Source organism: Myxine glutinosa, chromosome 2, assembly GCF_964187855.1.
Source record: "Myxine glutinosa chromosome 2, kmMyxGlut1.1, whole genome shotgun sequence".
In the NCBI taxonomy this organism is placed as follows: Eukaryota; Metazoa; Chordata; class Myxini; order Myxiniformes; family Myxinidae; genus Myxine; species Myxine glutinosa.
The window spans coordinates 6,285,890-6,313,345 of record NC_136262.1 but is presented as its reverse complement, the minus strand read 5'-3'; the positions used below and the strand labels follow the sequence as shown (position 1 = coordinate 6,313,345).

At 42.7% G+C, this 27,456-nt stretch overlaps 1 protein-coding gene across 9 annotated transcripts in view; it reads right to left on the bottom strand.

The window, feature by feature from the left end:
- ABCC12 (ATP binding cassette subfamily C member 12) overlaps positions 1 to 27,456 on the bottom strand; it is a 407,545-nt gene that overhangs the window by 346,077 nt on the left and 34,012 nt on the right. For all 9 annotated transcript variants that reach the window (XM_078772926.1, XM_078772930.1, XM_078772924.1 and 6 more), the window contains 3 exons: positions 23,203 to 23,272; positions 11,599 to 11,750; positions 2,083 to 2,241 (listed from right to left, as the gene is read on the bottom strand). In XM_078772926.1, the coding sequence (XP_078629052.1) occupies positions 2,083 to 2,241; positions 11,599 to 11,750; positions 23,203 to 23,247 (356 nt within the window). In that variant the 5' untranslated portion in view covers positions 23,248 to 23,272. The remainder of the gene's footprint in view (positions 1 to 2,082; positions 2,242 to 11,598; positions 11,751 to 23,202; positions 23,273 to 27,456) is intronic.

Below are 27,456 nucleotides of genomic sequence, written 5' to 3'. Positions count from 1 at the left end.
ACGATGACGAAATAAGCGGTCGTCCATCAACAGCACGAACCGATGAAAACATCGTTCAAGTCAGCCATGTTGTCCAAGCAAATCGACATTTAACCATTCGATAAATCATGCAAGAGACCAGTCATGCCGATTGTGTTCTTCGACATGGACAGAATGGTTCGTAAAGAATTTCCTCCCACAGGTGCCGTTAATCCGGCTTTATACATTGAAGTTATGAAACGTTTGCGACAGGCAGTCAGACGGAAAATATCAGAAAGGTAGAAGAACAGGTGTCTCCATCACGACAACGTGCCCTGCCACACGGTGCTTTCTTTCCAACAATTTCTGGTGGCAAAAAACGTTACTGTGGTCCCGGATCCACATTATTCGCCCAACGTGGCACCGTGTGACTTCCAGCTGTTCCTCAAGTTGAAACAAACGATGTAAGCGAAGTGATTTAACACGATCAAAGATATGCAATCCAACACGAGAGACCTTCTCAAGATGCCCAAAGAGGACTTCAAGAAATGTTTCCTACAGTGGCAGCAACGGTGGAACAAGTGTGTATGTGTGGGAGGGAGGTACCGTGGGACCCCGCTATTTGCGGGGGATACGTTCCTGGAAAATGCCCCGAATTGTGAAACTGCAAATAGCGGGGCATTGTTTCAATGGAAAAAGGGGGGATAGGTTCCTGAGTCGCGAAAATCAGTGAATAGAGGAATAAACCTCGAATGGGAAAGCAAAATCCGTGAATGGTGAGACAAAACCCGCGAATGTCATCGATAGTCCCGCAAATGGCAAAACAAAACTCGCGAATGTCACAGATAATCCATGAAAGTCATGAAAACGCGAAGCACACGGCAGCAAATGTAGAAGCAGGTCATGCTCGTGGCTCGTAGATGTTTTTTTGTGTATGTCCAGCTGCTTTATGCATGGCTGGTTAAAGATGGGATTTATAAATACCGTATGTCAAGCTAACGGCTCGTGAATTTTTTTTTTGCGCCCCTCAAAAACGGCGAATTTGCGAAACATGGCCGTGAATATTAAAAAACCCCGCAACTATGCAGGACACTTTTCCACGAATAGAGAAACAGGTCGTATTTTATCACCCACGAATACGCCAAACCCGGGCGGGTGGGTGGTCTTTCTGTCTTCTACCGGCTCCTCTCCGGCCTTGCTCCCCCGGCTCTCTCTGTGCTCTGTCCCCCAGGTGTTCCTACAGGTCGCACAGGATCTGCCGGCCACCCTCTGATGGTTGGACTGCCGAAGTCTCGGCTCTCTGCTCACCTTCACTCTTTCATTCCTCTTTTCTCCCGCCTCTGGGGCAGGCTCCCGCACTCACTTCGGTCGCACTCCTCCCTCCAGGTCTTCGGAGCGGCTGTTCACCACCATCTCTTGTCTTCCCCCATCCAAAGCCTTGATCTTTTTTGCCCCCGCTGGTTCACCCCGGATCCACCTTGTTTGAAGTTCCAACTTCTTTCCTGGAGGTCTTGGCAGTGTCCATGTGTTTTGTACCTCTCCCACCCCCCCCCCCCCCCTTCCCATGCCTCCCCCCCAAAGCCCTCTCCCTCCCACAGTTCTCTCGATGTCTCCATGTCTCTCGGTCCCTGCTCTCAAATGTTGTGTTTGTGTCCTTCCCCCTCTCTCCCCATCTTGTCTACCGCTCCCGATGTTATTTGTTTTGTGTGTCTGTTTGTCTTTCTGTGTGATTAATGTTCGCTCTTTCACGAGCCTCGATCTTGTATACAAAAAAAAAAAAAAAAAAAACCCACATATAGCGGAACCGCAAATAGCGGAAGCACGAATAGTGGAACCGCGAATACCTGGGTCCGACTGTATTTTGAAGCAGATTAACGATGTCAGTGCGTAATGTTTAATAAAATGGTTTTATTGTAATATTCACCAAACTTTTTGATCACACCTCGTACATATGCATATAACGTGTATATACATATATCCTTTGTGATGTGTGAATGACCCCAAATTCTTCAAATATACAAGGAAATCTGCAGAATTCGTGAATTGGTTTCTTGATTCATCCAGGAATTTTAAACGGACCAATAAAGTCGAGGAGGGCTGCGTGTAATAGATTGCATTACTCACCGACTATTGTTGAGAGCTGTGGCATCGTAGTTTGAAAGTGGAGGGACATTGTTCACATCGAGTTTCCGTTTGTAACCTTTCAGCATGATGGGAGTTTCCCAAGAGAACAAAGCAGAGGAGATCAAACCTGCTTGATCGATGGGATGGGCTTCTGAGTGTCTGCACACAATTTTGAATAATCATTGTCAATATCAATGATACAGTCATCAAGCTTTCTCACGCCATATTCTTCATTTTATTTTATTAACTATACGGACATTGGCAGCAATGAGACAACAAGTAGCTAAATACTCAAAGATGCACCCTGCTCAGGTTTATGAAGCAAAGTTGGTGATTATGAGATATCATCACAGATGCATATGATGAAAGAGCTAACCAAATGAGGCTAACATCACAGATGCAGATGATGAAAAAGCTAACCAAATGGGGCTAACATCACAGATGCAGATGATGAAAGAGCTAACCAAATGAGGCTAACATCACAGATGCAGATGATGAAAAAGCTAACCAAATGGGGCTAACATCACAGATGCAGATGATGAAAGAGCTAACCAAATGGGGCTAACATCACAGATGCAGATGATGAAAGAGCTAACCAAATGAGGCTAACATCACAGATGCAGATGATGAAAAAGCTAACCAAATGAGGCTCACATCACAGATGCAGATGATGAAAAAGCTAACCAAATGGGGCTAACATCACAGATGCAGATGATGAAAAAGCTAACCAAATGGGGCTAACATCACAGATGCAGATAATGAAAAAGCTAACCAAATGAGGCTAACATCACAGATGAATATGATGAAAAAGCTTACCAAATGAGGCTAACATCACAGATGAATATGATGAAAAAGCTAACCAAATGAGGCTAACATCACAGATGCAGTTGATGAAAAAGCTAACCAAATGGGGCAAACATCACAGATGCAGATGATGAAAAAGCTAATCAAATGGGGCTAACATCACAGATGCAGATGATGAAAAAGCTAATCAAATGGGGCTAACATCACATATGCAGATGATGAAAAAGCTAATCAAATGGGGCTAACATCACATATGCAGATGATGAAAAAGCTAATCAAATGGGGCTAACATCACATATGCAGATGATGAAAAAGCTAATCAAATGAGGCTAACATCACAGATGCAGATGATGAAAAAGCTAATCAAATGGGGCTAACATCACATATGCAGATGATGAAAAAGCTAACCAAATGAGGCTAACATCACAGATACAGATGATGAAAAAACTAATCAAATGAGGCTAACATCACAGATGCAGATGATGAAAAAGCTAATCAAATGGGGCTAACATCACATATGCAGATGATGAAAAAGCTAACCAAATGAGGCTAACATCACAGATGCAGATGATGAAAAAGCTAATCAAATGGGGCTAACATCACAGATGCAGATGATGAAAAAGCTAATCAAATGGGGCTAACATCACATATGCAGATGATGAAAAAACTAATCAAATGGGGCTAACATCACATATGCAGATGATGAAAAAGCTAATCAAATGGGGCTAACATCACATATGCAGATGATGAAAAAACTCATCAAATGAGGCTAACATCACATATGCAGATGATGAAAAAACTCATCAAATGAGGCTAACATCACAGATGCAGATGATGAAAAAGCTAATCAAATGGGGCTAACATCACAGATGCAGATGATGAAAAAGCTAATCAAATGGGGCTAACATCACATATGCAGATGATGAAAAAACTAATCAAATGGGGCTAACATCACATATGCAGATGATGAAAAAGCTAATCAAATGGGGCTAACATCACATATGCAGATGATGAAAAAACTCATCAAATGAGGCTAACATCACATATGCAGATGATGAAAAAACTCATCAAATGAGGCTAACATCACAGATGCAGATGATGAAAAAGCTAATCAAATGGGGCTAACATCACAGATGCAGATGATAAAAAGCTAATCAAATGGGGCTCACATCACAAATACAGATGATGAAAAAGCTAATCAAATGGGGCAAACATCACAGATGCAGATGATGAAAAAGCTAACCAAATGAGGCTAACATCACATATGCAGATGATGAAAGAGCTAACCAAATGGGGCTAACATCACAGATACAGATGATGAAAAAACTAATCAAATGAGGCTAACATCACAGATGCAGATGATGAAAAAACTAATCAAATGAGGCTAACATCACAGATGCAGATGATGAAAGAGCTAACCAAATGGGGCTAACATCACAGATACAGATGATGAAAAAACTAATCAAATGAGGCTAACATCACAGATGCAGATGATGAAAAAACTAATCAAATGAGGCTAACATCACAGATGCAGATGATGAAAGAGCTAACCAAATGGGGCTAACATCACAGATACAGATGATGAAAAAACTAATCAAAGGAGGCTAACATCACAGATGAATATGATGAAAAAGCTTACCAAATGGGGCTAACATCACAGATACAGATGATGAAAAAACTAATCAAATGAGGCTAACATCACAGATGCAGATGATGAAAAAGCTAATCAAATGGGGCTAACATCACATATGCAGATGATGAAAAAGCTAATCAAATGAGGCAAACATCACAGATGCAGATGATGAAAAAGCTAACCAAATGGGGCTCACATCACAGATGCAGATGATGAAAAAGCTAACCAAATGGGGCTCACATCACAGATGCAGATGATGAAAAAGCTAACCAAATGGGGCTAACATCACAGATGCAGATGATGAAAAAGCTAATGAAATGGGGCTAACATCACATATGCAGATGATGAAAAAACTAATCAAATGAGGCTAACATCACAGATGCAGATGATGAAAAAGCTAACCAAATGAGGCTAACATCACATATGCAGATGATGAAAAAGCTAACCAAATGGGGCTCACATCACAGATGCAGATGATGAAAAAGCTAACCAAATGGGGCTAACATCACAGATGCAGATGATGAAAAAGCTAATCAAATGGGGCTAACATCACATATGCAGATGATGAAAAAACTAATCAAATGAGGCTAACATCACAGATGCAGATGATGAAAAAGCTAACCAAATGAGGCTAACATCACATATGCAGATGATGAAAAAGCTAACCAAATGGGGCTAACATCACATATGCAGATGATGAAAAAGCTAACCAAATGAGGCTAACATCACAGATGCAGATGATGACAAGCGTTACGCCTAGGTCCCCCGTCGGTGAAGTGATGTGAGTTGACAAAGTGGAAGACGCATGGCGGCCATCTTCGATTTTGAGGTGGCGACACAATTTTCAATAGCGGTCTTCCTTATGCGTTGGTACACCCAAACACCAGATTAGAAGTTAGTAGTTCGTTTATTTTTCAAGATATTTCGCTCACAAGGTTCAGATATATATATGGTGGCGGCCATCTTGGATTTTGACGTGGCGACGCAATTTTCAACAGCGTTCTTCCTTATGCCAAGATACACCCACACACCAGATTAGAAGTTGGTACTTCGCTTATTTTTCAAGATATTCCGCTCACAAGTTTCAGACATACATGGCGGCGGTGTCTTGGATTTTGACGTGGGTTGCACCCACACAATAAATTAGAATTCGGGCCTTCGCTTACGCACGTACGTACGCACGCACGCACGGACGGACGCACACTCAGACGGAGGGGAAAACCATAGTCCCCCTTTCGCTCCGCGGTGCGGCGGTGGACAAAAAGCCAACCAAATGAGGCTAACATCACAGATGCAGATGATGAAAAAGCTAACCAAATGAGTCTAACATCACAGATGCAGATGATAAAAAGCTAACCAAATGAGGCTAACATCACAGATGCAGATGATGAAAGAGCTAACCAAATGAGGCTAACATCACAGATGCAGATGATGAAAAAGCTAACCAAATGAGGCTAACATCACAGATGCAGATGATGAAAAAGCTAACCATATGGGGCTAACATCACAGATGCAGATGATGAAAGAGCTAACCAAATGAGGCTAACATCACAGATGCAGATGATGAAAGAGCTAACCAAATGAGGCTAACATCACAGATGCAGATGATGAAAGAGCTAACCAAATGAGGCTAACATTACAGATGCAGATGATGAAAAAGCTAACCAAATGAGGCTAACATCACAGATGCAGATGATGAACGAGCTAACCAAATGAGGCTAACATCACAGATGCAGATGATGAAAAAGCTAACCAAATGAAGCTAACATCACAGATGCAGATGATGAAAGAGCTAACCAAATGAGGTTAACATCACAGATGCAGATGATTAAAAGCTAACCAAATGGGGCTAACATCACAGATGCAGATGATAAAAAGCTAACCAAATGAGGCTAACATCACAGATGCAGATGATGAAAGAGCTAACCAAATGAGGCTAACATCACAGATGCAGATGATGAAAAAGCTAACCAAATGACGCTAACATCACAGATGCAGATGATGAAAAAGTTAACCAAATGAGGCTAACATCACAGATGCAGTTGATGAAAAAGCTAACCAAGTGAGGCTAACATCACAGATGCAGATGTTGAAAAAGATAACCAATTGAGACTAACATCACAGATGCAGATGATGAAAAAGCTAACCAAATGAGGCCAACATCACAGATGCAGATGATGAAAAACCGAAGCAAATGAGGTTAACATCACAGATGCAGATGATAAAAAGCTAACCAAATGAGGCTAACATCACAGATGCAGATGATAAAAATCACAGTAATCCTTGTGCATTTCTGGGTGACGTAGTGTTCAAGTTGGCGATTTTCCTCTTATTGTTTCAGGCAATCGTACAGTCACCTGAAAAAGTAAGTACACCCCATGTAAAGTTTTGACTTTTTCAACATATTTCAACATACAGCATTTTGATCTTCATTTCAAAAATATTGATAGATAAAGGTGATATAACATAACAAATATCATGAAACATTTACATTTTGTAGTCCATTGTATAATTTAAATAAACATAAACGCAAATTTCGCATGTGGAAAAAGTAAGTACACCCTTGGCTCTAATAGGTGGTATTGCCCACTTTGGCAGAAACAACCTCAAGTAGGCGTTTCTTATAACTGTTTACCAGTCTCTGACATCGACTGGGAGAAATTTTTGCCCACTCCTCCATGCAGAATTCTTTCAGCTGTGCGATGTTTGAGGGGTTTCTTGCATGCACAGCTCGTTTCAAATCCCCCCCACAACATCTCGATGGGATTTCGATCCGGGCTTTGACTTTTCCATTCCAGAACCCTCCATATTTTTATTTTCAGCCATTCCTTGGTGGATTTACTGGTATGTTTCAGGTCATTGTCATGTTTCAAGGTCCACCTTCGGTTGAGCTTCAACTTTCCGAAAGATGGCCTCACTTATCCTCTAGCACCCTCTGGTACAATGAAGAATTCATAGTGGATTCTATGATGGTGAGCTGCCCTGGCCCTGATGCAGCAAAGCTGCCCCAAACCATAATATTTCCACCACAATGCTTTGCAGTTGGTATCAGGTTCTTTTGGTCAAATGCTGTCTTTGGTTTTCACCAAACATGTCTTCTGGTACTGTGGCCAAATAGCTCTACCTTTGACTCATCTGTCCAGAGCACGTTGTTCCAGAAGTGCTGGTCTTTGCCTTGGTGTTCATTGGCAAACTTTAGTCTTGCCCTGATGTTCTTTCTGTACAGCAAAGGTTTCCTCCTGGCACACCTCCCATGTAGATCAAATTCGTGCAGCCTCTTTCTAATGGTAGACTCGTGCACTTTGACATCAACAGTGGCAAGAGCTACCTGTCGGTCCCGTGATGACATTCTGGGGTTCTTCGAGACTTCTTTCAGCATCTTGCGGTCTGCTCTCGGGCTGAACTTGCTGGGGCGGGCTGGCCCGAACAAGTTGGCAGTTGTTTGGAATCTTCGCCACTTTTGGATGATTTTTCGGACAGTCGAATGATTGATTTCAAATTGTTTGGAGATCTTTTTAAATCCCTTGCCAGACTCGTAGGCATCTATATCCTTCTTTCTGAAGGCCTCAGAGAGCTCTTTTGATCTAGGCATGGTGACGCCACACACTTCAACAACAAAGAGCAAACCAAACGAAATGTCTGATGTTTAAATAAGACAGGTTCCACCAAGATCCTCTCTAACGATGTTCTAATCATTTGCACCTGAGCTGGTGCACCTGATTCTAATTTTAGGTATTTGAAGTAGTGATAAATGTAGGGGTGTACTTACTTTTTCCACATGCGAAATTAGCATTTATGTTTATTTAAATTATACAATGGACTACAAAATGTAAATGTTCCATGATATTTGTTATATTATATCACCTTTATCTATCAATATTGTTGAAATGAAGATCAAATAGCTGTATGTTGAAATATGTTGAAAAAGTCAAAACTTTACATGGGCTGTACTTACTTTTTCACGTGACTGTATGTGGGGAGCATAACATGTGCTATGATGCCTATTTAGGGTGCCCACCAAAAATTGGGCCCCGGAAAAGTTTAATCATTTTGATAATATCCAATCAAACTGAACAAAATGTGCAGATCATATCACTCACTCATACTCAAGATAAGAGTGAAAATCTCCGTGATCGACAAATAAATTTGACAATTTTACACTGAAATTACTGACAATGTCGATGTTTAATGATTTGCTCCAAATGGCCACCATTTTGCTCAATTCAGAGGCCATACTTTAAGCAAAGTTATTGATGACCTTTATGAACTGGTATCAGAATGCTCTTCAAGATTTCTTTGCTGCTGTTGAAGAGCCGAAGAGATTTATTGGGACTCCGGTCGACCGAGTCGGGAACTGCAACAATATTCTCGGATGATCTTCCTGATTTTGGTCGGCCAGAGTGGCCTCTTCTGATTGGTGAATTCATACTCAAGACTGTGCCATATTGTCCAAAAAAATTAATAAACCCCAATTTGAGACTTCCTGGATGTTTTCCTTGTTGCAAAATGTGCGCAAAGCAGGTGCCTTGTATGGAAGAACGAATCTGTCCTTAGTTTTTTTTTCCATAAATTGACTTTTCTTCAGGTGTCCACGACATAACGCGTGAATGTTACAGATTCAAGAAACTTGGCAGATTCTCTCCCTTAACTCAGTTCAGACTTCCAGAAAAGTAATAGATTGAATGAAATCTGTGGAGGTTAAACTTTTCCCAGGTCCACTTTTTGCGTTCACTCTGTATGACTCCATTTTCACAAGACACAGCCTGTCGTGTTCCTATGTGCTCATGTAAATGTCCTGTGGATTCCTGGCACACAGATTGACGGCCTCCCCATGGTACTCCATGCACATCAATAGCTGGCAGACCGATTGACGGCCTCCCCATGGTAATCCATGCACATCAATAGCTGGCAGACAGATTGAGGGCCTCCCCATGGTACTCCATGCACATCAATAGCTGGCACACAGATTGAGGACCTCCCCATGGTATTCCATGCACATCAATAGCTGGCACACACATTGAGGACCTCCCCATTGTACTCGATGCAGGTCAATAGCTGGCACACAGATTGAGGGCCTCCACATGGTACTCCAGGCACATCAATAGCTGGCACACGGATTGAGGACCTCCCCTTTGTATTCGATGCAGGGCAATAGCTGGCACACAGATTGAGGACCTCTCCATTGTACTCGATGCAGGTCAACAGCTGGCACACGGATTGAGGGCATCCCCATTGTCCTCTATGCACGTCAATAGCTGGCACAACCGGTGGCAAAAGGAAACACAAACTGTCTCATTCAATCATATTTCAGACAAGAATACATGTCATCTGATAAATCATCCACTTGAACAAGTTAGAACTATATAGGCAAGTTATTGGAAAATAAAAACAAAAATCTTTCACACAGAATCTGTCACACAACAAATCTTCATACAATTGATGCACTTTGGCTGCTGGTTGCATCATTTTTGGAATCACAGCTATGCTGCTCATGTACTGTCGTGTCATTTTGGTAACGGCAAGAATTTATTTTTGGCCAACTCTTTTTTTATAGCATTTGTATACAAAGTCAAGGTTTGTGGAAAAGTATAAACTTAGGCCGAATTAAAATGTAACATAGCAAAAGGAACAGCAGAAAGAGAGGGGGTGGAAACATAGCAACATCAGAGTTGAGCGACAAAATAGAGGAAGACTTGATATGTTGGATATATTTATGAAGATATTGTTTTAGAAATGGCTCGAAAGGGGTAAATAATGCTTAGAATAGAGCAGTTATTTCCTCAAAATGAATGTCTAGAGGAAGCGTGAAGTAATTAATCACGTTATTAGATATGCATCACTTTTATGTCTAGTTAGTCGATGTCAACCCATCCCAATGTCTGTATATAAATACCACCATCACTTTTGACCTTTAATTTAATGTTCTGCCCTCTGTAATCTGTCATCTGTGTCCTTTTTGAGAGATTGGTGGGCATCAGGTGCCAGTTTGAGTGTGAAAGCAGGTAGAAGGGGGAGGGGCAGCTTTTGTGACAAGAGGGTGATGGGCAGTCCCCTACCAATCGTACAGGCATTCTGGCCAATGGTGAGTGAGAAGGGATGGGGCGTGGCATGCCATTAACGATGTAAGTGTCCGATGCAATAAAGATGTGCAGCGGGCGGGTTGAAGAGGTAGATGCTCGGACCCGACGGCACAAGACGCTGCTGGTAATTGTTTGAGCTGCGGTTCGACGTTTTGTGTTCAAGTAAATTGGGTAAGAGGTTTATTTAATACGTACTTGATATTGCCTCTTGTAGTTCCACCTCCCCGTGCCATTTACCATTAAACATACCTGGTCTCAGGGTGAATTCTTGCTGTGGTGGTTCTCCTTTGGCAATGAAGAAAAGACTCGTTAAGGGATGAATTGGCTGTGGGTCTCAACAATCTGCACCTGGACCGCGTCAAGTGTCAGGCTTGCTTGGCCTAATTAGCATCAAGTGTGTGATGCCTAATCGGCATAATGTTGGGCTGATTCGGAATCCCAATCCATAAGGTATTATGGCACTTAGACATGTGATCCGGTGGGGAAGAGCCCAAAATGGTCGATCATTATGGCCCACTGAATTTGACTCGCCAGGTTTGAACCAGGTGACAAGGAAAAACCGGGCAACCATAATATATTGGAAAAGTCCTCTGAACTTGAGTCAGCCACTTTGCATGTATTGAAGGATTGTCACATGACATTTACTTCACTTTGCTAATTGTTAGCCCATCCGGAAAAGATTCTAATGCTGCCCTTCAAATGTTGAATTTGAGGTCGGAAAGGAATATATGATCAGCAATTTTATGCTTCTTTCAAGATGTAGATTTCTACTTCCATTACTCGGCTAGCTTGCTTGCTTATGCACGGAAAGTTTTTGAATGTTTATCAACTTCGTCAACATTAGGAGAACTGTCGGGCAGCAACGAAATTATATAATATTTGATCAAAATATGTTGAGTTGGAGATGTATTTGTGAAGTTACATTGGGTCTGATGAGGAAGAATGTAACAGGCAAAAAACAAATAACCAGACAAACAAGGAAAATGGAGACAGACTGACTTGGACTTGATGCGAAAAGGAAGGAGCATCTTCCTACTCTCCGCATATTTTCTTGATTTCCTGGGAATTCCAAGGTCAAGTGGAGCATCGAGGCTGAGTGCACGTGTCACGATTTCTTCTCCGGAGGGCTCTCTTTGTCCCAATCTCGATGACTGCATTCCACACATGGACATTTTCGGTGATGTATATACAGTATGTTTTTCTAGATTTCACACAGAAACAGGGCAGTGATATTGATAACGACTGGTAAAGAAATAACATCGAAAAACCACACCTGCCTTACCTGATGTGTAACAAAGGGATGCTTTTCATTTCATTAAATCATAATTAACATCCCTAATAAATTTGAGCTATCTTTGAGTACAGTGATGTGTCTGAAAACCAACTCTTCCTTTAATGACCCCAAGTATTCCCACTTACTTGTGGGATTGGTCCGGGAAAATGTTTGGTCCATGTCTTTTACGAACCAGCTGGTCAGGTCTGCTGGTCAACTGAAGATGGTTGGTAATTGGAATTTGGCCAAGGTGCCAGAGATAACCCTCTTATTCTTCATGTACGGCACCATGTGATGATTTTGTACAACGCTCCCTTCCTATTCCTCTCTATTATCAACAACTATTATCAACATAGGCCAAAGGTCAACCACTTTTTTTCCAAATTCCTAAAACCCTAAATTTTCATCAGATTGACTGGAAATTTGAATAAGATTTACATATCAGTAAACTGAATTCAACCACCAACTATTTTGGAGATCAACATGGAAATCTCCACGCATGGCTGGCGGACTTCCTCTCTAGTCGTAGTCAACGTGTGGCCCTGAATGGGTTTCTCTCATCTCGTCTTCCTGTTCAGGCTGGAGTTCCCCAAGGCAGTGTTCTGGGCCCCGTGCTTTTTCTGGTCTTCATCAATGATCTCTCTGACTCTCTTGAAAATCCTCTCTATCTCTTTGCTGATGACTCCACTCTCTGCCGCTCTATTCCTCATCCCTCAGATCAGCAGTCTGCAGCCTCCTCACTCTCTGCAGACCTGGACAAAATCACAGACTGGGCAAACAAGTGGAACATGTCTTTCAATCCTTACAAATCTCACACTCTTACGGTGTCTCTCCAAAAAAGACCGACTGGACAACCCTCCCATCCACTTTCTGAATAATCCTCTCCAAGAAGTTCTGTCACTCAAGCTTTTGGGTCTCACTATCTGCGATGATCTTTCCTGGGAAAATCACATTTCAAATCTGGCCTCCAGTCGCCGACTGGGCATCCTCCGTCGTGCGAAGTCCTTCCTTGGCACACCTGAGCTCCTCACCACATACAAGGCTTTCATCCGCAGCTCAATGGAATACTGTTCCCCCCTCTGGGCTGGTGCTCCTGCCTCACACCGAGCTCGTCTTCACGCTGTTGAAACCAAAGCGTTCAGAATCATTGGAATCTCCCGCGATGAAGCTATCTCCGAGGGCCTTTCACTTACTCACCGCAGACGGGTTGGTGGTCTTTCCGTCTTCTACCGACTCCTCTCCGGCCTTGCTCCCCCAGCTCTCTCTGTACTCTGTCACCAAAATATTCCTACAGGTCGCACAAGATTTGCCTGCAACCCTCTTATGGTTAAACTGCCAAAATCAAGACATTCTGCTCACCTTCACTCCTTCATTCCTCTTTTTCCCACCTCTGGAACAAACTCCCTCACTCTCTTCAATCCCACTCCTCCCTCCAGGTCTTTAAAACAGCTGTTCACCACCATCTCTTATCTTCCCCCATCCAAAACCTTGATCTTTTCTACCCCCGCTAATTTCACCCCAAATCCACTTTTTTGAAATACCAACTTCTTTCCTGGAAGTCCTTGGTGTCCTTGTGTTTTATACTTCTCCCACCCCCCTCCCCTTTCCACGCCTCCTCCCCCCAAGCCCTCTCCCTCCCACACATCTCCCAATGTCCCTGCTCTCAAATGTTGTGTTTGTGTGCTTCCCCTTCTCTCCCCATCTTGTCTACCGCTCCCCTTTTTGTTCCCCGTCGCACAGCGCAGCGAAAGGGGGACTATGGCTTTCCCCTCTGTCCGTGTGTCCGTCCGTCCGTCCGTCCGTGCGTGCGTGTGTGCATGTGGGCGTGCGTGCGTGTGTAAGCGAAGGACCGCATTAAAATTTGGTGTGTGGGTGCAACCCACGTCAAAATCCAAGATGGCCGCCGCCATGTATGTCTGATGCCATTTATGTCTGAACCTTGTGAGATGAATATCTTGAAAAATAAGCGAAGTACCAACTTCTAATCTGGTGTGTGTGTGTATCTAGGCATAAGGAAGAACGCTATTGAAAATTGGGTCGCCACGTCAAAACACAAGATGGCCGCCACCATATATATGTCTGAACCTTGTGAGCGAAATATCTTGAAAAATAAGCGAAGTACCAACTTCTAATTTGGTGTGTGGGTGTATCTAGGCATAAGGAAGAACGCCATTGAAAATTGGGTCACCACGTCAAAATCCAAGATGGCCGCCTCCATTTATGTCTGAACCTTGTGAGCGAAATATCATATCATAGCATGTTTTCTGCGTCTTCCACTTTGTCAACTCACATCACTTCACCGACGGGGGACCTAGGCGTAACGCTTGTTATATACTTTGTTTATCTGGTTGATTTGTTTGTGTGATAAATGTTAGCTCTTTCACGAGCCTCGATTCTGTATATATATATAAAAAAAAAAAAAACAGGTCAGAAGGTCAACATAGGCCAAAGGTGAACCACTTTTTTGAAATTTATAAAATCCTCAATTTTCATCCGATTGATTTGAAATTTGGAAAGGATTGTCATTTCAGCAAACTGAATTCAACCACCAACTATTTTGGAGATCAACATAGGTCATAAGGTCAACATAGGCTAAAGGTCAACCCCTTTTTATAATATTACTAAAATCCTCAATTTTCATCCGATTGACTTGAAATCTGAATAGAATTTGCATCTCAGCTTACTGAATTCAACCACCAACTATTTTTGAGGTCAACATAGTTCACAAGGTCAAAGCCAAAATAGTAATAGGTAATAAAAATAAAATAATAAAAATAATAGGTCAAAGCCAAACCAGTTTTCTCAAAATTTCTAAAATCCTCAATTTTCATCCGATTGACTTCAAATCTGAATAAGATTTGTATATCAGTGACTGAAACCAACCACCAACTATTGTTGAGGTCAACATAGGCCAAAACGTCAAAACATAGGCCAAATTTCTCTAACATTGACAATTTTCATCAGATTAAGTTAAACTTTGAAGACGATTTGCATATCAGGTCACTGAGTTCAACCACTAATTATTTTTGAGGTCAAAAGGATGCTCTACTGAGTGCCATGTTACTTTTTTTTTTTTTTTGGGATACAAGATCGAGGCTCGTGAAAGAGCGAACATTAATCACACAGAAAGACAAACCGACACATGAAACATATAACATGGGGAGCGGTAGACAAGATGGGGCGAGAGGGGGAGGAACACAAACACAACATCTGAGAGCAGGGACATCGAGAGATCTGTGGGAGTGGGAGGGCTTTGGGGGGGGGGCATGGGAAGGGGGGGGGGTGGGAGAGGTATAAAACATATGGACACTGCCGGCACTTCCAGGAAAGAAGTTGGAATTTCAAACAAGGTGGATCTGGGGTGAATTAGTGGGGGTAGAAAAGATCAAGGTTTTGGATGGGGAAAGATAAGAGATGGTGGTGAACAGCTGTTTTAAAGACCTGTAGGGAGGAGTGGGATTGAAGGGAGTGTGGGAGTTTGTTCCAGAGGCGGGAGAAAAGAGGAATGAAAGAGTGAAGATGAGCAGAGAGCCGAGATTTCGGCAGTTTAACCATCAGAGGGTTGCTGGCAGATCTTGTGCGACCTGTAGGAATATTTGGGGGATAAAGCACAGAGAGAGCTGGGGGAGCAAGGCCAGAGAGGAGTCGGTAGAAGACAGAAAGACCACCTACCTGTCTGCGGTGAGTGAGTGAAAGGCCCTCGGAGATAGCTTCATCATGGGAGATTCCAATGATTCTGAAAGCTTTGGTTTCAACAGCGTGAAGCCGAGCTAGGTGTGAGGCAGGAGCACCGGCCCATAGGGGAGAACAGTATTCCATTGAGCTGCGGATGAAAGCCTTGTATGTGGTGAGGAGCTCAGGTGTGCCGAGGAAGGACTTCGCATGACGGAGGATGCCCAGTCGGCGACTGGCTTTGGAGGCCAGCTTGGAAATGTGGTTTTCCCAAGAAAGATCATGGCAGATAGTGAGACCCAAAAGCTTGAGCGACAGAACTTCTTGGAGAGGATAGTTGAGAAAGTAGATGGGAGGGTTGTCCAGTCGATCTTTTCGGAGAGACATAGTAAGAGTGTGAGATTTATCAGGATTGAAAGACATGTTCCACTTGTTGACCAGTCTGTGATTTTGTCCAGGTCTTCAGAGAGTGAGGAGGGTGCAGACTGCCGATCTGAGGGAAGAGGAATGGAGCGGCAGAGAGTGGAGTCATCAGCAAAGAGATAGAGAGGATTTTCCAGAGAGTTGGAGAGATCATTGATCAAGACCAGAAAAAGCACAGGGCCCAGAACACTGCCTTGGGGAACTCCAGCCTGAACAGGGAGGGGAGATGAGAGAAATCCATTCAGGGCCACACATTGTCTACAACCAGAGAGGAAGTCCGCAAGCCATGCATGGAGATTTCCATGGATACCATAGGAGGAGGGTTTGGTGAGCAGAGCTGGGTGCCAGACCGTATCGAAGGCACGTGATATGTCAAGGGAGACGGCTCTGATTTCCTGTTTGGCATTGAGGACCTCCATCCATTGTTGAGACAGCAGAAGCAGCATGTCCAGAGTAGATTGACCTGGACTGAATCCAAATTGATGATCGGAGATCAAGCCATTGGAGAAGAGGAAGGATTTGATATCCGAAGCAATGATGGATTCCATGACTTTGCTGATAATTGGGAGCAGGCTGATTGGTCTGTATTTGCAAGGATCAGTTTTTGTACCTTTTTTGTGTAAAGCGGTCATATTTGCTGATTTCCAGGATGCTGGCAGATGACCTTGAGCAAAAGAGAGGGTGAAAAGAACAGAGAGAGGGTGAGATAGAGCGGCAGAGCAGGATTTTAGGACCCGTGGGCTGATGCCGTCTGGTCCAGTTGCAGAATCACAGTCGAGGTTTGACAAAAACTCCTCCACCTTGTCAGGAGAGAAGGACACAGAGTCCAGGAGCAGTTGGGTTCGACTGGGAAAGGTGGGAACAGAGAGAGATGGGTTTGGGACACAAGATTTTGAGGCAAACACAGAGTTGAGGCATTCGGCTTTGTCACATGCGGTGTCAACTGTGTAGCCATTTGAGGTAATGGAGGGGATGGAGGGGGAACAAACACCACAAACGGATTTGACCAGACGCCACCAGGATTTGGAGGAAGGAGACAGGTTTGAGAGTTCATTCTTGAGTGTGGAGAGATAGTGCTTCCTGGTACTCCTGAGGGTAGACACACTCTTGTTCCGAGCTTGGTGGAAGGAACTGAGATTGCCTTCAGTTGGATTAGCCTTCCAAGAGCCAAAGGCAAGTTGTTTCAGGGCAATTGCCTCACCACAAGATTCAGTGTACCATGGACGGGAGGAAGGGTAAGACAACTGAAGACGAGATGGGATAAATCTGTGCATGAGAGAGGGCAGTTTGCTTTGGAAGAATTCCCAGGAAGAATTGATGTCAGAGGCAGTGGAGATGGGAGACCAGTCCAGATGATTGATGGCTGCTTGAAGAGCGTGCCAGTCGGCCTGAGTGAAATGCCAGACTCGGCGACGCTGAAGAGGCTCTCTGAGAATGGCCAGAGAGATGTCCACTTTCACAAGCACATGATCAGAAGAACCGATTGGGGCAGAAGAAGAGCAGCAGACATGAGCAGGGAAGTTTGTCATAACAAAGTCTAGAAGAGAAGATACACCATTGGCTGAGATCTGGGTCGGGAAATTGACAGATTGTGTCAATCCTAGTGAGTCGCAGAAGTCCTTTGCTGAGGTGCCATGGCTGGTGAGAGATGAACCCACACCCAGCCAGCTGGCATGATGACAGTTGAAGTCGCCACATATGAGGAAGAGAGTGTTGGGATGAGTGGATAGAAGTTGGTCCATGTTGTCAGACAGTGAAATGTAAATGGAGTCATCACTGTTTGGAGGACGGTACAGAACACATATGAACAAAAGGTGGGAGCGGAGAGGAAGCCATAGCCAGAGGTACTCCTGGGGGTGAGGTGGAGAGAGGGCAGTGCAAGGAGAGTGAGGAAGAGAGTTTATGATAAAGATAGCCACCCCACCACCAGGACGAGGCTCAGGTCTATCATACCGGAGGAGGGAGTAACCCGGAAGAGATATTAAGGAATCAGAGACATCTTGAAGGAGGAAAGTTTCTGTTAAGCAGATCAAGTCTGGATTGTCAGAAGCAACCTGTATGGAGAGATTAGTCAGGTTTGAGTGAAGGCCCCGGATGTTTGAGGTCCATACCATTAATGAAGAGAGAGGGGGAGCATCGGGTACAGGACAGGGGAGGGGAGATGTCGGGTAAGATGAAGGATGAGAAGGGAGGTAGGGAGAGCAGTTGATAGTGTGTCAGAGATTACAGAAGAGTTACAAGAAAAGGAAGGATGAGGAGAACGAAAGGTTTGATGGTGAAGGGATGAGGCACAGTGAGGGGTTGTTTGAGGGGGGGAAGAGGAAAGTAGAAGGTTGGGGGAGGTGGAGGTATGAGATAGAAGGGAGACGAAGTGGGGAGGAGGCAGCTTTGAGGAGGAGGAGGGGGGAGGGAGAATTGGAGAGGAATGGTATGGGAGGAGATTTGAATGGGAGGGGTTGGGGGGGAGTTTTGAAGGGGAGGAGTGAGGGGGGAGTTTAGGAGGGGAGGGGTAAGGGGGGAGTTTAGTAGGGGAGGGGCAAGGGGGGAGTTTAGGAGTGGAGGGGGAAGGGGAGAGTTTAGGAGTGTAGGGGCAAGGGGGGGTATTTGGAGGGGAGGGGCAAGAGGGGAGTTTAGAAAGTGGATGATTAATGAAAGACGAACATTGATAACAAATTGGGTTCATTGTGATTTTCAAGTTAGCAATCCGATTAAGAACGATGGAGGAAGGATGGAAAGAATGTGAATTTAGAGCATGCAGTGATTTAGAGTTATAAGGGATTGAATTTATTTTTTTTGAAGTGGAATGAGTTGGAGAGGAAATTGAAAGAATCCTTTTAAATATGAAGAAAAACAGCGTGTTGTAATATACCACTGATTAAAACACTGAAGGGGAAAGTTTAAACATATTTAAATAATATTTAAACAGAACCGTGAACAATCTTAAATGCACAAAATTCCGACGGTGGGAGGGCCGAGAGGGACCACCATGAGTCACGTGAACAGAGCAAAAGGTGGATGGCAAGGAGATAATGGTGGCGGGGCGAACAGCACACCTGGACAGAAGTACAGGATGAGACAACAGCACACGTGGAGAAAGGAAAAATAAATGTTTTTGGTTATTTATTTATTTTTTGTTTTTTTTTGGAGGTGGGGATTTAAAACGTCAGACAAAGAGTATTATGTTCGGGGTAGAAGGGAAAAATCTAAGAGCCGAGCAAAACACGAAGTAGGGGATTTAAGTTAGCAAACAACGACGGGGGTACAAGGCCGCACACTAGGAGCAGAACACGATTAATTACAGTATTTGCCAGACGGTATTTAAAACGTTAGACAAGTGGTCGATGTTCGGGGAAGTTAGGGGGAGAAAAGAAAATCTAAGAAATAAGCAATACAGCAAAGCAAAGAACTTAAATTCACAGAACACCTATGGGGGTAGGGAGCCGAGGGAAACCAGGCCGCGCACGCGGTGGGACAGAAAACGATTAAATTATACAAAAGTTTGCAAGAATTGCAAATCAACACATACTGGAAAACACACTGCAACACATGCACAATAAAAAACGAGTAGAAATTGACGAAGACACGAATGGAAAAAATACTATAACTTTGCTGCCGTGCAGAGGTCGAAGACGCTTCCTTGCTCCAAGGACCGGAAACGGAAGTGATGTTCTGTTTTGTTTTGTTCTGTTTTGCCAAGTGTCGCTCTATGAGTGATTTTTGATTTGTTTGTTTGTTTGTTTTCTGCTTTGTTTGTTTGTTTGTTTTCTGCTTTGTTTGTTGTACACCGCTCCTTTCCAATGCCATCTCCAGGCCCTGCATAACGTCATTGCCGGGCACTGAAGGGGGCTCAGCAATGACGCATGCTGAAAGGGAGTACTCAGTTTTCACTCCGGTTGTTTGTTTGTGTGTTTGTCCAGGCGATATCTCAGCCATCATTTCAGCTTGAAAGCTGAAATATGGGCACAATAGTGAAAATATACTTTTTTGTATTTCTGTATTTTTTGTAACTGTATTTAGTGTTTTTTGATTAATCAATTTATTGATTAGTTACTTAATTATTATCAATTCATGAAGTACTTATATGCTTCCATTCTCTTCTGGCCATGATCTCAGGCACCTTTTGAGGAAGGAAGCTGATATTTCGACATGCCAATGACCAAGTGATTTGGCTGTAAAGGCTATTTTTGATTTATTGATTAATCAATTAATCGATTAATTTTTTAATTATTCGATTAATGACTCAATTAATTACTTTTTTAAGTTACAGATTTGGATGAAATGGTGGTGGTTTATATATTCTATTAGCCAATTGATTAACTATTTTTAAAATGATTATTATTTATTTATTTTCATTATTCATCGTTTATTTATTTTCGTTCTCATCTGGGCAATATCTCAGGCACCTTTGAGCTAGGAAGCTGATATTTGGACAAGACAGTGACCAAGTGATGTGGCAATAAAGTATATTTTTGATTTATTGATGAATCAATTTCATCGATTAATTTATTTATTGATTAATAAATTAATTATTTAATTTTTTATTAATGACTTATTTAATTACATTTCTAAAAGTTACATCTTCGGATGAAGCAGTAGTGGTTTAGTTATGCCATTAGCCAATTGATTAAGAAAATATTTTATGACAATCATTTATTGATTTTAATTATGCAATTAATCAATCTATTATTGTGCACCTCTCCCTCCAAATACAGTCTTTATGAGCTGCACGGCAGTATTGCCGGGTGCCAGAGGCGCCCGGGCAATGCCGCTTCGAGGATATTTAATTATTTGGCATGGGGGCGGTGTACTTTGAATGTATCTGTGCTTGTTTCCTTTCTCATCTGGCCAATATCTCAGGCACCTTTTGAGCTAGAAAGCTGATATGTGGACATGCCAATGACCAAGTGGTTTGGCTGCAAAGGCTATTTTTGATTTATTGATTAATCAATTAATCGATTGATTATTTAATTATTCGATTGATGACTAAATTAATTATTTTTTTAAGTTACAGATTCGGATGAAATGGTGGTGGTTTATGTGTTCTATTAGCCAATTGATTAATTATTTAATTTTTTTAGGATGATTATTTATTTATTTTTATTATTAATCATTTATTTGTTTTCTTTCTCATCTGGGAAATATCTCAGGCACCTTTTGAGTTAGGAAGCTGATATTTGGACATGACAGTGACCAAGTTATTTGGCTGTTAAGACTATTTCTAAATTATTGATTAATCAAATAATCAATTTATCAATTAATTATTTAATTATTCAATTAATTACTCATTTAATTGATTTTCAAAAAAGTTACATATTCGGATGAAACGTTGTTAGATTAGGTATTCTATTAGCAAATTGATTAAGCAATTATTTCAAAATCATAACGTCGATGTACATACAAATAATAGCCGAAACTTCAAAATCATAACATCAATGTACATACAAACAATATCCTAAACTTCAAAATCATAACAATGATATGATAAAGTCATAAAGTCGATGGACGTACAAATAATATCGTAAACTTCAAAATCATAACAATGATATGACTAAATCATAAAGTCGATGTACATACAAATAATAGCCGAAACTTCAAAATCATAACATCAATGTATATACAAACAATATCGTAAACTTCAAAATCATAACAATGATATGACTAAATCATAAAGTCGATGTATATACAAACAATATCCTAAACTTCAAAATCACAACAACGATGTATATATGTTGGAACCCATCTGTGGATCGGTCCCATCGGCCGATGGGTCTGCGCCATCTGCGGATGTGTTGTTCACCTTGAAGGAATGTGTATGCATCAATGGTGGATGAGTATGTTTATTTGAATCTAAAAATAAGCAATTGATGTCATAAATGTTTATAAAGCAGTCCGTGACATGTGGTTTGTCGATAACCGTTTGTCGATAAGATAAAAATAAGATAATATTTTTAGGTTCAAATAAACATACTCATCCACCATTGATGCATACACATTCCTTCAAGGTGAACAACACATCCGCAGATGGCGCAGACCCATCGGCCGATGGATCTGCATTGTCATTTCTCGTGCATCCACAGATGGGTCAGACCCATCGGCCGATGGGACCGATCCACAGATGGGTTCCAACATATACAAATGATGTCCAAAACTTCAAAACCATACGTCGATGTATATACAAATAATATCCTAAACTTCAAAACCATACGTCGATGTATATACAAATAATATCCCAAACTTCAAAATTTCTAAATCATAGCGTCGATGTAAGTACAAATCATCTCTTGAATCCCAATGAGACTGTAATTTTTTTTTACAAAATCGGTAAAAATCTGATTTAAAAAACACAAGAAAAACAATGAATGAATGAAATGACAATGAATGTCGCGTAGGTTCTATTTTCTTAACCATGTTTAGAAAATGTCTGATTGCATGCCGTCTTCATCTATATTTGAGACTGGAATTTGTGTTGTTGAGGAAGGAAGGTCGAGTCACAGTGGTGCAGAAAATAGCTCAAGATTGTCAGCTCTCAGAACGTAACCATTCATGGCCTTGCAAATCCATAATGTTCTTCACACAAACATGCAAACACAATAGAAAAGGCAATTCAACGCATCAATCCCATATTGCATTGAATTATACTCATTGGACATAAACCCAGATTGTGCAAATGTTAATTGCAATTTCAATTTTAATCGGACATAAAACTATGGACACCAATAGATGTACGCAATGAAGCAAATAGTTAAGTTGTGAATTTACTGGTCCATATTATCTCAGCTTTTGCTAACTATTCACAGATATATTCCTAGCAGTGAATGACCTTTGACTCCTTTTTACCATGATGGTGTACATGTATATGGATGTTTACCATGATGACAATTCCCAATTCCTTCATTGTACAGCTGCACAAAAGTGTCATTTCACACACAGGTGACTTCCCATAAAGTTACTCTCATTCTGAATCAAGACCTAGTTGCATCATCCACTGAGGTGTGGCTGTGCTGCTGATGCAGTGCCCCCTGTATTTAACGTCCACCTCGTAATGTTGGCAGACGAAATTCCCAACTTAACAACTATCTGGGGAATGAAACACACATTGGTGAATTACACCCTGCATGCGATACACCAGGACGGTACTTTATAGCTGCATTTGGATTCTAACCCAGGCTAGACAGCTCAGACATTAATGCAACATTTCTGTTGTGTTAATAGATTTGTTTGATATATTTACTCACAATTCCGACGAGTTCGACCACATGATCGTCTTTGGACACCTTCATCTTGTTTTCTTTTCAAATTTCACTACTGCGGAAAACAGAAAATGTAACATCATAAATAACTTCCGACTCCAAATGTTGATGTTTTATTACATGAAGATGCTTATCTTTGCTATAAACTTATCGAACATTGATTTTCATTGTACTTTCACCACCACCTTTCACTTACAGCACAAGGAAGAATCAAGAGTCCTTCAATTAATAAGAGTGAATAACAAATTCACACTCTGTCATGTGAAATATATTGTTACGTTTGTGGGGTTAGGGATACTTTCGTCCAGGTAGAATTTGTATAGGTAGGTGCTCCGAATGTCGTGTAGAAACCTTGATGTAATAAGTACTTGTTTAGACCGTGTGTTCGGATTCGACATCCCCCCCCCCCCATCACGGGGGGGGGGGGGGGGGGAGGGGGATGTTAATTAACTCAGGGATTATGTTAATTAACTCCTTGTATGTTGTTCCCTCTGTGATTTATCCCTATGTCCCTTATGGCACCGCATTAGACACTAGTTAGAATCGCGCATTTAATGGCACTAATTAATAATAAACATACCGGAAGCCAGGATGTTGAGCCCGACAGCTGACAACCCCGACTTAGGAAGCACACACAGGATGGGCAGGCCGAGGCCACAACCAGAGGAGCTGTGGTTGGTCAGGGTTCTTGATTGACAGGAGGACTGGTAAGAAGGGACATTATGCTCTCTTCTCTTCGCTGCGCTCTGCTCTTCTCTTCAATTCGCTCTCTCTCTCTCTTCACCCTCTTCGCTTCTCTCTGCTCTCTGTGTCTGGTCTGGATCGCGGCAGTCGGCATTTGTCTCTCTCGTTCTGGACAATAAAGCGAATTATCGTGCTTGGACCATGGGCTCACGGAAGCGATCGGACTGGCCATGTTCGGAGACACCACTGGTGGACGTGCAGAGGAAAAGGGCAGGGCCGCAGATCAAGGGCTACAGCTTCCCACCAGGGATGACGGGGACAGGCCCGGCTGGAGGAGCGAGCTGCACGCGGCCTGTTCGATTCGCGCAGAAGGCCTGTTGAGCGCCTGCGGGCGTGGCCGAGTGAGCGAGGGCGTGCAGAGGCCAAGCAGCGCGGGAGAGAGCGGTTCCCGGCAACGAGCGAGCAGTTCCCGCCAACGACCTTGACGACACCATTGACAAGACCCGACCAGTGATCAGAGTTAAGTGCACCCACACACACATTGTTTTCAGTTACCTTTCCCTGTGTCTGTGTTTCAAGTCTGTTTGTGGGGACGTCCCAATTTAGGAAATTATTTGATCGTGGGTTATTACTGGCATTTCTTTTCATAAACCCTGTTTCTTTTTGTACATTTTAAATCCGTTTAGTGTGAGTTATTTGCTGCAGGGTTTGGAGACTGCCGGTGGGATGCGTGCAGGTAAGTGCTCTTCAGCATCCTCCTCCATATATATATATATACATGTGTGTGGATCTATATGTGTGTATGGGTGTGTATGTGTGTGTGCGTGTGTATGTATGTGGATCTATGTGTGTGTGTATGTGTGCATAAGTATGTGTGTGGATCTATATGTGTATGTGGCTGTGTGTACAGTGCATTCAGAAAGTATTCAGACCCCTTCACTTTTTTCACATTTTGTTATGTTGCAGCCTTGTGCTGAAATCGTTTAAATTCATTTTTTCCCTCATCAATCTACACTCAATACCCCATAATGACAAAGAGAAAACAGGATTTTAGAAAATTTTGCAAATTTATTAAAAAGAAAAAACCGAAATATCACATTGACATAAGTATTCAGACTCTTAACTCAGTACTTAGTTGAAGCACCTTTGGCAGCGATTACAGCTTCGAGTCTTCTTGGGTATGACGCGACAAGCTTTGCACACCTGGATTTGGGGCTTTTCTGCCATTCTTCTCTGCAGATCCTCTCAAGCTCTGTCAGGTTGGATGGGGACCGTCGGTGGACAGCCATTTTCAGGTCTCTCCAGAGATGTTCGATTGGGTTCAAGTCAGGGCTCTGGCGGGGCCACTTAAGGACCTTCACAGAGTTGTCCCTAAGCCACTCCTGCGTTGTCTAGGCTGTGTGCTTTGCGTCATTGTCCTTTTAGAAGGTGAACCTTCGGCCCAGTCTGAGGTCCTGAGCGCTCTGTTTCAGGTTTTCATAAAGGATATCTCTGTACTTTGCTCCGTTCATTGTTCCCTCAACCCTGACCAGTCCCCCAGTCCCTGCTGCTGAAAAACACCCCCACAGCATGATGCTGCCACCACCATGCTTCACTGTTGGGATGGTACTGGTCAGGTGATGAGCGGTGCCTGGTTTCCTCCAGACATGACGCATAGAATTGAGGCCAAACAGTTCAATCTTGGTTTCATCAGACCACAGAATCTTGTTTCTCCGAGTCTGAGAGTCCTTTAGGTGCTTTTTTGCAAACTCCAAGCGGGCTTTCATGTGTCTTTCACTGAGGAGAGGCTTCCGTCTGGCCACTCTGCCATAAAGCCCAGATCGGCGGAATGTTGCAGTGATGGTTGTCCTTCTGGAAGTTTCTCCCATCTCCACACAGGATCTCTGGAGCTCAGCCAGAGTGACCATCGGGTTCTTGGTCATCTCTCTTACCAAGGCCCTTCTCCCCCGATTGCTCAGTTTGGCCGGACGGCCAGCTCCAGGAAGAGTCCTGGTTGTTCCAAACTTCTTCCAATTAAGAATTATGGAGGCCACTGTGCTCTTGGGAACCTTCAATGCAGCAGAGATTTTTTTTGTAGGCTTCCCCAGATCTGTACATCGACACAATCCTGTCTCTGAGCTCCACAGGCAGTTCCTTCGACCTCATGGCTTGGTTTTTGCTCTGATATGCGTTGTCAGCTGTGAGACCTTATATAGTCAGGTGTGTGCCTTTCCAAATCATGTCCAATCAATTGAATTTACCACAGGTGGACTCCAATCAAGGTGTGGAAACATCTCAAAGATGATCAAGATAAATGGGAGGCACCTGAGCTAAATTTCAAGTGTCATAGCAAAGGGTATGAATACTTATGTCAATGTGATATTTCAGTTTTTTCTTTTTCATGAATTTGCAAAACTTTCTAAAATCCTGTTTTCTCTTTGTCATTATGGGGTATTGAGTGGAGATTGATGAGGGAAAAAATGAATTTAAACGATTTCAGCGTAAGGCTGCAACATAACAAAATGTGAAAAAAGTGAAGGGGTCTGAATACTTTCTGAATGCACTGTGTGTGTGTATGCGTGTGTGTATGTGTGTACTGTGTGTGTATGGTTGTGTATGCGTGTATGTGTGTATGGGTGTGTATGTGTATGTATGCACTGTGTGTGTGTGTGGTGTGTGTGTGTGTGTGTGTGTGTGTGTGTGTGTGTGTGTGTGTGTGTGTTTACTGTGTGTGTTTACTGTGTGTGTGTGTTTGTGTGTGTTTACTGTTTGTACTGTGTTTGTGCTGCGTGTGTGTACTGTGTGTTTGTGTGGGTGTGTATGTGTGTGTTTGTGTGTGTATGTGTGTGTGTGTTTGTGTGTGTGTTTGTGTGTGTGTTTACTGTGTGTTTATTGTGTATTTGTGTGTGTGTTTACTGTGTGTGTGTTTACTGTGTGTGTGTTTACTGTGTGTGTGTTTACTGTGTGTGTGTGTGTGTACTGTGTTTGTGCTGCGTGTACTCGTTGTGTTGCATGTGTGTACTGCATTTGTGCTGTGTGTGTGTTTACTGTGTGTTTATGTGCATGCTTGTGTGTGTCTACTGTGTGTTTGTGTGTGTGTTTACTGTGTGTTTGTGTGTGCGTGTGTTTGTGGGTGTGTTTACTGTGTGTTTGTGTGTGTGTGTGTGTGTGTACTGTGTTTGTGCTGCGTGTACTCGTTGTGTTGCATGTGTGTACTGCATTGGTGCTGTGTGTGTGTTTACTGTGTGTTTATGTGCATGCTTGTGTGTGTCTACTGTGTGTTTGTGTGTGTGTTTACTGTGTGTTTGTGTGTGCGTGTGTTTGTGGGTGTGTTTACTGTGTGTTTGTGTGTGTGTTTACTTTGTGTTTTTGTGTGTGTTTACAGTGTGTGTGTGTGTGTGCTTTGTGTGTGTTAGTGTGTGTGTGTGTGTGTGTGTGTGTGTGTGTGTGTGTGTGTGTGTGTGTGTGTGTGTGTGTGTGTGTGTGCTGTGTGTACTGTGTGTACTGCCTGTGTGTCCTGTGTTTGTTCTGTGTGTACTGTTTGTGTTGCATTTGTGTACTGTTTGTGCTGTGTGT